This window comes from Tachysurus vachellii, chromosome 25 (assembly GCF_030014155.1).
Source record: "Tachysurus vachellii isolate PV-2020 chromosome 25, HZAU_Pvac_v1, whole genome shotgun sequence".
Taxonomy (NCBI): domain Eukaryota; kingdom Metazoa; phylum Chordata; class Actinopteri; order Siluriformes; family Bagridae; genus Tachysurus; species Tachysurus vachellii.
This window is the reverse complement of record NC_083484.1, coordinates 6417970-6430939: the sequence shown is the minus strand read 5'-3', so window position 1 is coordinate 6430939 and position 12970 is coordinate 6417970. Positions and strand designations below refer to the sequence as shown.

Genomic DNA, 12970 nt, shown 5'->3' with positions numbered 1-12970 from the left:
GACCACATATGGAAGTGGTCTGAATCTGATTTTAAAAAATCAGATCTGGGCTAGATTTGAGTGTTCACACTACTCCTGAAGAAGTCTGGCCTGGTCACTTGACCCCAAAAAAAATCAGATTTGGGCCACTTTTACCTGCAGTGTGAATGGGGCTTTAGTCGCTCTACCATCTTAAAGGGTTTTGAACGTTTTGTAGTAATTGGATGGTAAGTATGCACTAAAGGGATTCTCTTTGTGTTTGGTGATGTTTTTTAAAACACTTCATCAGTATAAGGATAAGGACTGGCATCTTTGACTTCTTGGGAAATCCACAATTTCTTTAAAAGTCTTTTAAATCTCATTTATCCACTTCTGTGTTTTGGATAAGATAATGATTTGACTTCTGGTGGATACAAGTATCTGCCAGATGAATAACTCAATGAACAGCACTAGATCTTTATAGCCGATTGCCGTGATCTCAGTGAATCAGTGTGCGACATTCCACTCATCCTAGAGATTGATAAAGCGAGTTAATGTGCAGAGGGTTTTACATTTACATTTAAAAGGATTGTGTTTAATGTAATCCTGCTTTAAAAAAATTACTAAAATGATGCTACTCATTCTGTCTGGCTTGGTTTTCACACTATAATTAAGCGATTTATCCATTATTTGACCCAACAAGGGGCATGAGATTGTATTATTATTAATGGTGCAAACATCCAAGAAAGAGAAAGTTTGAATTTTCACCATCACTTGCTACACAGCAAGGTGTAACATCAGGTAGCATTGCCTCCTCAGAGCTCTGGTTCAATCCTGACTTCTTAATGTTTCCATGATTCCTCCCACCTCCCAAAAAACATGTCAGCAGGTACCATTAAATTGCCCCTATGTCTGCATGAGTGTGTGTATGTGATGCATTGGACAGGCATCCCATCCAGGGTGTAATCACTCTCTCGTCTCACACCCACTGTTCCCAGGATGGGGTTCGGATTTACTATGAGCGTGACCGGGATAAAGCAGTCACAGAAGATGAATGAATAAACTAGCACTAGCTGAGCTCACTTTCTGTCAGAACCCTAAACTACAATACCATGCATAACAGCGAGAGATTTCGAATCGTACTGTATTATGGAATATCTACCAGAGCACAGAATTTATTTCAGAAATAAATAAATGAAATGACACTTATTACCCCTGAAGTTATCCCAAGAAATGTACTATACAACAACTATATGAAAAATAATCAGTTAAATGCCAACTGCATTATGTTCCACTAGGAGATGCCCTAGTACTATGCATTACTGTTTCAGATTTGTCCAAAATAAGTCATTCATCTCCCTATTGGAGACGACTCAGGCGTAAAACCTACTGCCCAAATATACTGCCTATGTGTAGCGCACGTGTGTTATGGATCGATGTCCTGGCTTTCCCTCCCTCTGCTTAGCATGATGAAGAAGGAGAGGTGTTTCAGAGTTGCTCTCTGAGCTAATGTGCATTAATCAAGTCCAACCCCCGTGTTACGACCCCAAATGGTGTTTAGGGGTATGGTTGGGATGTAACAATATGAAATGATTATAAAGTTAGATTTCTGGTGTGTATGTGGCAATCAACGACAAGGACAACAAATAGTGGGCAAAACCTGTCTCTATTATCGTACAAATGGTGGTGACAAAAGTGGTAATATGTATGATATCTACAGAAAAAACACAAAGGGGAAAAGAGCCATGAGCGGTGCCAAAACAAAGAAATTAGCAAAACAAAACTGTGCTAGCTTGAACATAACCCTCTAACCTGAACTACAAAGAAAAGTAATAAAACAAATCTTCAGAGTCGATGACGCCCTAACTAACCTATACTTCCTATCCAAACAAAAGATACAGAGGGTGGCACACGCTCCTAACCTAGTGTCTCTAATACAGAAAAGCTTACCTACGTGTTGCACAATGTATGTCACGTGACGTACTCACCTGTCCAGTTTTCCCCAAAATAAACAAAGTCATATCCACAAAGCAAAGAACACAAGCATCCAGATGCAGAACGAGTGACCCGCAAGTCACGTACACAAAGTGACCCTCAAGTCACATACACAAAGTGACCCTCAAGTCACATACACAAAGTGACCCTCAAGTCACATACACAAAGTGACCCTCAAGTCACATACACAAAGTGACCCACAAGTCACATACACAAAGTGACCCGCAAGTCACATACACAAAGTGACCCTCAAGTCACATACACAAAGTGACCCGCAAGTCACATACACAGTGACCCTCATACACAGTGACCCTCAAGTCACATACACAGTGACCCTCAAGTCACATACACAGTGATCCTCAAGTCACATACACAAAGTGACCCTCAAGTCACATACACAAAGTGACCCTCAAGTCACATACACAAAGTGACCCTCAAGTCACATACACAAAGTGACCCTCAAGTCACATACACAGTGACCCTCAAGTCACATACACAAAGTGACCCTCAAGTCACATACACAAAGTGACCCTCAAGTCACATACACAAAGTGACCCTCAAGTCACATACACAAAGTGACCCTCAAGTCACATACACAAAGTGACACGCAAGTCACATACACAAAGTGACACGCAAGACACACACACAAAGTGACCCGCAAGTCACATACACAAAATAACTAACAAATTGGGATACATGAACAGTCTGACATACTAAAACCCGAATGAACAACAATAGAGCCCTCTAACAAATTAGCACACATCTTCTTTCTCCTTCTGTTTCTGTCTCTGTTTCTGATTCTAATCCTGATTCTGATTCTGGTTGATTGGTGGATCGACGGGTGATGTCACACAGGATAATGAAGATTGACAGGAGATGTCCAATGGTAGGGATCTGAAAAGATAGCTAGTGGAGCAAAGAGAGAGAGAGAACAAGAACAAACAAAACAGCAAACCCACAAACATAGTTCGTGAGTGATGCATCACTAGTTCATAGTGATGCGTCACACATACACTATACAGCCCTGAATGTTTACCCACATGGTACGGTCTACTGAAGTAATGAACTTCATCAGGATTAAGTTTTACTTTAAAAAAAATATTAATAATCATCCAAACTCACAGCTCCATGGTCCTAGTTTGATCCTGAGCTTGGGTTACTGTCTGTAGATTTTCCCATGTTCTCTCAGGAGATTTTCGTACTGGATGTTTAGTTTGAAACGGAGCACAAGTTGCATGAAAAAATACGAAAGCAGATAGTTATGCAGACCAGGATGTGCACTGCGGTACAGAACCCGAGGTTATCCATAGGAGGTGTTCAGTTCAGGAGTTCAGTTGCACTGGAACTGTGGTGTGATTCCTGTGAATGCAATTCGCGGTCAGGTTCACAATTGTTCAGGAAGTAAAGTAAACTGTGCATGCGTTTTAGCCGATGATGATATCGTAGTTTCCATAGCACGCGTACCATGAGTGTCAGGGGAGCATTGAGGGACACAGAAGTGATGAGGTGCCTGACTGCCCATAATATCACTGAAAAAAATATGGTGAGTTGCTGTTTGTTCTCCATGCACATGCCATGTGATGATGCACAGGGAGAATCAAGTGAGTCTTGAAATCAGATCCGCACCTCAGGGGGCACTGGGAACAATAGCAATCGGATTCGGACCACAGCAAACGTGCTCAGTGTGAAGATAACCCAGCGTCTGCGTGGGTTTGCTTGAGGTTCTCCAGAAAGATGCCTGCAAGTGGATTGTTGGAAATTGCTTGTGATTGTGGGTGTCTCATCTAGGGGTTTTTTTTTTTTGTCATGCCTAGCATTCCTGGGGTTCTGGAGCCATCACAGCCCAGACCAGGATGTTGTTATAACTGAAAACAGGAACTTGTTTAGTCCTAATAAGAATTTTGCGTCCTATCTAGAGTTATTTGATAAATATTCAGCAAACAAAATATCATATATATACACATGCATTTTGTTCATGGAGGAAGCACTGGAGGAAAGAACTGCTCATAAATGGCATAGTTCACTACTTAATATCAAAACGTCTACCTGGTATAAATATGTTTTATTTTGTGTGCTGGTTATCAAAAATGAATAGCTGACAGCCTCTGATGGCCACTTGTGGATGCTTTCAAATCGATGCGATTTAAAAATATAATATCTACACATATGCCTACTCTAATCTTAGATTAAAAGCAAAGCCACATTCTTTTCCCTGCAGCTCACAGAAGGAAGAAAGCAACCTACAATAATTCCTAATCACTACAGTGTTAAAGGGGTCAGTCTGACCTTCTCTGGATTCCCTTGGGTTTTCTAGACTGACAATACATTAGGAGAGAAGCTTGAGTTGCTGATTGCTTAAGTGGGCTGGCTTTCTTTGTAAACACATAGCGTTTTAGATCAGCTGAGAATTTGTACCTGATAAAATCGAACCATACTAATGCATACATTATACGGTAAGCCAAAAACCTCTGGGTTGTGGAGAACACGGTCCTGTGCTCTTATGCTTCTTGTTATTTCTTTTTAAAATTTAAAAAACGAATTGATTTAATTATATATTTTGTCTTACCCACTAGGTAGTGCATGCATTTCACATGACATGATGCATTTGTCTCAGGTTAATCATGTCATGTGATTACCCACATTGCCCAGGCTTGGTAGAAGACATCGTTAAGATATTTTGTATTGATTAGACATGTGTTGATTTGCAGCTTGTACATGCAGTGACAGAATTTTTTGAATATATTTTGCTTTCAAATTTCAATGTTCTTTGGGTAGTTTTGTTGATTAGTTGGGCAATTTTTAGGCCATTGTTTGGGTAGTTAATAGGATGGTTTGTTCGTTGGTGGGGTTCTTGTTTGGCTTTTATATTGGCTGGTAGCTTGGTTGGTTAGTGGAATAAATAGATAATTGTTTGGTTTCTTCAGATTAGTTAAGTTCAGTGCTGAAGTACATCAAAAGTATCGGACAAGAACAAACACATCACCGACATACAGTAGACCTTGAACTGTATTTGTGTGCAGCTTGGGAAAACCAATGACATGGTCAAGGTTTGACATTTTCTTCTCCTCTGAACTGAACACAGGTTACGGTTCATTTCTTTAATATATAGATATATAACTATCTTGTTACTATAAGGATAAAGAAAATAACAATTCAGGGAAAAAAAAGCTGACACATCTTGGACATATAAAAACCTGACTACAAACTGAACTGTTTAGGGTTAAGTTTGCTTCTATGGTGCTTCATTATACAACAAGCTGATCAAAGTGTGTGTAAATTACACACAACTAGCCAGGTTTTAGATATCTTTTCACATACTGACTGCAATAAATGCTGTATTTCTTATGCTGGCTCCTTTCCAAACATGACCTTTGCAGAAGGACAGCTTAGGCAATATTAAAAAGTAAGTAAAAAAAAATTCAAAACAAGTTGAAATAATATAATCTTTATAATATATTCTTTGAGAGGATTCACACTGGCAATTTAGTCTGAAAAATAGCAGTTTGCATGAAAAATTGGTGATGCAGACCAAGAGGTTGTGTGAGTTTAGTTGCCTTGATTAGTGTAAGTGTGAATGCAACTCGTACTCGGGTCTGCACTTGTTCAGGAATTAAAGTAACCTGCATGTGTGTTTTACCCAATGAAGACTTTATTAGTTTCCACAACTCGTGTACCATGAATGACAGGGTAATGTTGTGGGTGGATGATGTGAGGTTCATTAGTGCATGTAATAGCGCCAGAATGATAAAAATGACACCATATTTATTTAATCATGTTGTATTTTAGGGGGTTACGGTGGCTTAGTGGTTAGCACGTTATGCCTCACACCTCCAGGGTTGGGGGTTCGATTCCCGCCCCCGCCTTGTGTGTGTGGAGTTAGCATGTTCTCCCCGTGCCTCGGGGGTTTCCTCTGGGTACTCCGGTTTCCTCCCCGGTCCAAAGACATGCATGGTAGGTTGATTGGCATCTCTGGAAAATTGTCCGTAGTGTGTGATTGCATGAGTGAATGAGTGTGTGTGTGTGCCCTGCGATGGGTTGGCACTCCGTCCAGGGTGTATCCTGCCTTGATGCCTGATGACGCCTGAGATAGGCACAGGCTCCCCGTGACCCGAGGTAGTTCGGATAAGCGGTAGAAAATGAATGAATGAATGAATGAATGTTGTAGTTTGGGTGCAGCATTTATCTTGGATTCAGACCATATGCCCCGTGTGTAAACTACCTGAAAATGAGGTGTCAAAGTATGTTACAGGCAGAAACACCCAATATTTTTTGAGAGGTTTCCAGATTTGCCACATTATTGTTATTTGGTGGATTTCCCAGAAATTTTATTAAGGCAGGTTCTTGGTACTGGTCACAGTTCAACCATGTTACTGCAAATTATATGTAACTTGGAATTATGTATGCAAGCACTAAAATTGCAGAGGAGAGTATGTACTCTTTGGAAAACTTTTTTTTTCTGTGTCTCATGTGCATTATTGTTTTCGGCAAAACAAAACATAAAGACGGATCATAGAGTTCTGTTGTGCAGCAGCCAGCTGAGAGAAAAAGCAGAGCAACTGACTGTAAAAAGATAAAACCTAGAACCTGACCTTCTTTTGTTCAAGCCACTGAGCGAGTGCATGTGCTTGCAGGTGTGTCTGATGTAATGCATCATCTGAAGGATACTCAAACACAAACACTTGTAGTGAATTGAATTGAAAGTTGAAGTTTGAGAGAAAATCACGCTAGACCCTGAACTTTCATACAACCTTTCAAAGTAATATAAAAAGTTTAATGCACTTCCTCACAACCTGACGATGTCTGAGTTTTATACCACAGACTGTTAATATTTCATCCAAAACTTTTACAAGGTTTTTTTTATTTACATACTAGTTTGTTCTGCTCAACTAGTTTGATGGGACAAGCAGCGTTTCAAGAGTGTTGATATTTACTGTAATATATTTGGTGCGTTTCACTTTTTTTTTTTTTTGTTTGCAAAATAAAATTGTAATTCTAGCAACAGTTACATTGAATTAATTTACAATGATTACTACAGTTTATGTTGTCAATCAGTCTGCATGTTGGCATGGCAACACGCAACTCTCTATCCTACAACTTTACCTTGGGAAAAATTTCCTTGGCTAAAATTGTTAGCATGTTGAAACAAAATATTAAAACAAAAATTTTTTCTATATTTATCCCTTGTATGTTGTTTGTATCTTTGTTACTCAGCCTGTGTTCGTGGGTCTGGTGGATCCGCTGCATTTTTAGGTTTTTAACACAATCAAAAATTTTATGTTAAAATACTCTACAGATGTTTACTTCATCCCAATTACAAGCAATATAAACAGCATATATGGTTAATATTTGCCCTTTACCTTTATTACATCACATTTTTTAATTAAAGTGCTACTCGTTTTTTGTTGTTTTTTAATAAAATGTAATAAAAAAAGAAAATCAAATTTAATCAAGTTATGAGTGGGAAAAAATCAACAAATTTACAAGGAAGCAACGTTTTTCAAAACTATTGATGTTTATGAATATGGGTCCCACAGACCCGAACAACAAAAGATTGCAATGCATGATTGCTCGTGATCTCTCATCAAACAAATACATTTTTCTACACTTTTTCCTTAGAGAGGAGTTGGAGAAGTTTGTAGAGAACGGAACACTGAACCATCTGAAAGTGTGTTTCTCTCGAGCTGAGCCAGACTCTAACGGTTCCCAATCCAAACCCAAATATGTTCAGCATAACCTTGTCCATTATGCCGAACACGTCGCTCGCATTCTGCTCAAAGAAAACGGCTGTCTCTACGTCTGTGGGTGAGTCAGACAAATTCTTATTGATTTGTGTTTCCATGATTAATACTTATGTGTTCTAGTATAGGCTTGTGTAATGTAAGGAATAAAACATTAGCTGGGGATGTACTGTATACTGTTGTAGAAAGATAATCATCATGGAATGGTGTAAAGTGGCTCGATAAGGCTAAGATATTATGTATTATTTGCCTATAAACAGCATAAAATCTTTATAGTTGTGAAATGTTACATTATGGTAAAGCATTATGTTTCTTGGACAATGAACTACTGATATGAAGGTTTAAAAAAAAAAGCAATGCCAATCTGTCACTTGTGAGCCCTTGAGCAAGGCCCTTAACCCTCAACCCTGAAACTGCTCAGCTGTACAAATGAGATAAATGTAAGACACTCTGTATAAGGGATTCTGCTAAATGCCATAAATGTAAAGTTAAAATTAAATACAGCAATAAACATTTTCATTTTTTTTCTCTTGATATTAATAAGACAGAAAAAAACACCACTGTTTGCATGTTACTGAGAAACTGGAGACACCTTACATACATTTTTAAGTGTAAAAACATTAAATTAATCATCATCATCTTATTAAGACTTCTCTAAGACTAATAATATATACTTATTATCTAGAGATAAAGTTTTGTGTCCTACTTAGAAAAAAAATGTCAATGACAGTTTGAGAAACAAGCTGATAATTAATCGGGAACATACTGTAGTATGGTGACACTGCAACTATAATTAAAAAGATAAAACCAGAAAGAAGTTTGTTTAATAAATCAGGGAAGCCATAACGGGACACTGCATAGACATGGAATAATACAGTGCAGTAAAATATACAGTTTGAAACTTAGAATAAAATCTGAGATAAAACAGGTCACTTTGCTATTAATATGTTTTCGTATGTTTTTTATTTTTATTTCGCAGCGATGCTAAGAACATGGCCAAAGACGTGAACGATACTCTGATGGAGATCATAGGGGAGGAGCTTCAGGTGGATAAACTGGAGTCTATGAAGACTATAGCGAAACTGCGAGAGGAGAAACGATACCTGCAGGATATTTGGAGCTGAAGAGAGAAATCTTCTTGTTTTGACTTTGAACCTCTAGCATTTGCTCATTGGTGGCTGGATTAATCATATATGCATTATGTGTATATTAACATTTCAAAGGAGTTGAACTGCACTGTCTGATTAACCACAACAGACCAGACATGTGCCATTACTGACTTTTGGCAACAACTCATGGCAACAGCCTTAATCAATGACATGTTTGAGGATGTTGCCATGTTGATATCGCGTATCGACACATACGATGATGCCTTAATCTCAGGTCAACAGATTGCTGTCCAGAAAACTGTGTCTATTTAGGCAGCCCCTTTCCATGTGGACATTATTTTATGATTTTAACATCAAATTATATTGTAGACCAGACAGATCAGACCGTGCCTTTTATGCATTTTAACGACTGACAGTGACGTCTTCTGATTCAGAATTTATAGGTCATATAATATAATATAGCATATCTGGATGCAATGAATCAGATATTGACAGATTTCTTCCAGATGTGTAGAACAAATATTTAACAGGACAGACTGGGAATACTATCAGTTTAGTTTTGTAATCCAAATTTTGTTTTAGACAAATACGTAGTTCAGATTCAGCTGTGGTTTCTTTCACCACATGGTCTATTTTAAAATTCCTCTAAGTGAATCGATCGTTTTATCCATTACAAAATTCACTTTTTCACTTCTGGCACTGTACGTGACTGACGTGTCAGTCTTTTTGTTGCAGAGAATAAAGTCATGAATCATGCCAGACTGTTGTGTTTATTAAACATCTGATTTGCTGAAATTTACACATTTTCTATATTTATCTAGATCTATATTTATGTTGTTTATTATCACAAAAAAACCCCCATAAAAATTCACTTCTTTTTCCCCCCAAGTGAAAATTGCATGATTGACAGTTGTGTAAGTGATCCACTTGGAAGCCCCGCCCCTTCCACATTTCACATTAAGATTTTAGCTGATATTCTTGACAATTTTTGTGTACATTATTACAAGAAAAAAAAATCTATAAGCATTATGTACTTATATTTATTATGGATGCATCACAATCTTAGTGAAAACTTATAGGTGTCCATATTATCTACATATATATTATTAAAATATATTACTACACTTTCCTCAGCACAGATGCATTCAAACAGTTTGAACAGCAGATCAAGAGTAAAAATATTGTCAGTGTGAAAACATTTTTAAGGCTTCTATGAAGAATGTTAAACCAGTCGTTTATATAAAAAGACTTTCGAAAAAGCGTGCACATTTTACATCTCTACTTGAAATGATTATTATTTTTTTTTTTTCTGGCTCTTTCTAAAACATAATTCGCTGTTCATTTGACAGATGTTATTGCATGTGGAAGAGTCGATGTGAGTGTGCTATAAACCCCTGATCCAGCATGGACACTTCAAAATAATGACTTGGTTCCACAGCTCAGTATGTCACAAGGCTAATGAGAGTTATTAATCATGGCTGAACCAGCAGCTCAACTCAAGGTTACAAAGTTGATGAACCCATGTCCATCATGTCCAGTGAAGTATAATAAAGTTATGAAGATAAATAAAGTTCTGCTGAATCCAGTGTTTGTGCTGCTGCAACAGACCGATTTGATTAAGTTTTTTTTTTTTTTTTTTTTTTTTTTACATAATAAAGATAAATCTACAGTTATACTTAATTTTTATACAGTTTATTAGTCTACATTTACAGCCCCAGATCCCTGCAAAATCTATTCGCTCCCTTTGAATATTTCCAGATTTTGTAGTGTTGCAACTGGGAAGTGAAAAGCTCTGAACTGAGTAGCAAAGCAGCACATAATATTAAAGTACAGAGAAAAAGAGTACAATTTGTAAAATTATTTATGTGGTTCCATAAGTATTTACACCCATTGCTATGAAACCCTGAAATTATTTCAGAAGTCACATAATTAGTTGAATGAAGTAGTCTAGTGTACAATTAATTTGGCACATCATGTCGTTATAAATATGTAAATATGTTTCTGGAAGAGCCCGGAGTGTGTTAGTGTGTTATCCATCCATCTATCCATCCATCCTCTACACCGCTTATCCTACTGGGTCGCAGGGAACCTGGAGCCTATCCCAGGGAACTCAGGGCACAAGGCAGGGTACACCCTGGACAGGATGCCAGTCAGAGCACACACAGCCTACAGCACATGACTTTGGATTTAGGGAGGAAACTGGATCACCTGGAGGAAACTCCACACATACATGGCAGAGGTGGGAACATACCTAAACAAATATCATTACTTATGATGGTGTATAATTAGTGTAGCCATCTTTACTGTCAAAATGACTACACACAAAGTTACAACATTCAGCACTTTTTTGGGTTTTTGTTTATGATTATCGCTAAGTCAACACTAGATACAGTTTTTAATGATTTTTCAGTTTTATGAAGATAAAATTGACAATAAGAAGGTAGCAGTAAGACTAAAATTACATGCCCGTGTATCATCATCTGCTTTTACCTTCTGCTCCATACTGTTTTCGCTAGTTTCTAATTTTTTTCTTTAACTTCTTTTAAAAGTTACCTGTTTTTTGTATATTCATAAATATATCAATAAACATAGCTCTCCAGGGGATTTCATTCATGTCTTCTCTCTATTTTAGCTTTATAAATCCAGAACAACTGACTTTTTTATACAACGGCGCAATTGAGGTTTATGCAATGGCAGCCTGGTGGATGTGGGAATCAAACTCACAACCTTCCAATTGGTAGTCCAGCACCTTTTTCACTAGGGTATATTTTCAACGCTGATTTTGTTGGTGTTGCGCCTCTAACAGCCATGTTTATGTGTGTTTTTTGCATCGCTGCCAAAAACAGAGCGTTTATTTCGGTTTAGGCCGACACCACTCACAGCTGCAGAGGCACCAGAATGAGTCTGCTAATGGATGCCCTACATTAAGGATAAATTAAGTTCCAAATTACACGGTCTTAATTAAAAAGGTTCAAGGTGCTTTCAGAGCCATAGTGCAAGGACTCAAAAGGGTAATCTGAATAAATCAGAGGCTACAAGCTTACAGCAGGGCGCTTGCTAAAATGATAGATTCTCCTGCACAAGATGGCTTAAATGAAGCAGAAAGATGTATGCAGAAAGTAATGAGTGTCATTAGATAAGACTCCTGGCTAGCCTGTTCCTTTGACTCTATCTCACTTTTAAAAACTGGACTCTCTCGACCAATATCAGTAGCTTCTCTATGTGAAAAATGATATGCCATCCCACAACGATCACTGTGGGGTGGTACGGTGATGAAGTCATCAAGTTTGCCAAATGCTGAATCCAGTAATTTGAAAAGGTCTCTTCATAACTTTAATTGGAAAGATTCACTCTTTTACAGGATTGATTAAAGAGCTGATTTTCATTAATATCCTGCAGGGGAATTTTGGATCTCAAAAAATAGGCTATAAATGCTTCATCAGCAGTGTGTGAATCGCTGAATACCACAGGCAATTTTGTGAAATAAAAGATATTTTAGAATGCAAATGAAAACTAAATAGCCACTGAGAAAAAAAAATGAGAATGAAACTTGTCCATACTTTAGATACACTGTAAAAATTTGTATTCAGCTTGTATTCGGTAACTAAGTCTAATAAACAACACTATGCGTATGAGGACACGAGATTGACTTATCTAGCTATATGCTAAACATAACAACTCCAGGGCATTTAGTAGTTGTCCTTTTCCAGAGCAATTTACAGAACGGTGCTGTAGTCTCAATCAGAAACACTTCCTCATGCTAGTTCACTAGGTCAGTACCATCAGAAATTTATTCCAGCATCTAGGCACCACCAATATCTTCATTTTTGATGCATATCTTCATTTTACACTGATGGGTCCAATTGAGCGGTCCTAAAGTTTCAGAAGATGCGGCGCATAATGCAGAGTGGGGTGTGATAAGTGTGTTAAGGTAGGTTGGCACTACGTTTTTGCCTTTGTCTGTAAGATTTAGTGGTTTAAATCAGGAATCCAGTCAAGGAGACAGTGGATGGGTAATGTGGGAGAATTTCGGCAGGCTGGAAACAGATCATGTAGCCGCATTGTGATTCAGTTGCAAGTCAGAGGAGGGTCTAATGATGAGCTGAGCAGAACTGCAAGGGCTACGTTGCAGTAACCCAGGCTTGAACAGACAACAGACTAAATAAGTAC

At 37.9% G+C, this 12970-nt stretch overlaps 1 protein-coding gene across 1 annotated transcript in view; it reads left to right on the top strand.

Moving 5' to 3' along the window:
* The window catches only part of mtrr (5-methyltetrahydrofolate-homocysteine methyltransferase reductase), a 37154-nt gene extending 27595 nt beyond the window's left edge, over window positions 1–9559 (top strand). The window contains exons 14-15 of the mRNA XM_060862121.1: window positions 7570–7755; window positions 8671–9559. Coding sequence (XP_060718104.1) covers window positions 7570–7755; window positions 8671–8815 — 331 coding nt within the window. The 3' untranslated portion in view covers window positions 8816–9559. The remainder of the gene's footprint in view (window positions 1–7569; window positions 7756–8670) is intronic.
* The last annotated feature ends 3411 nt before the right edge of the window (window positions 9560–12970 follow it).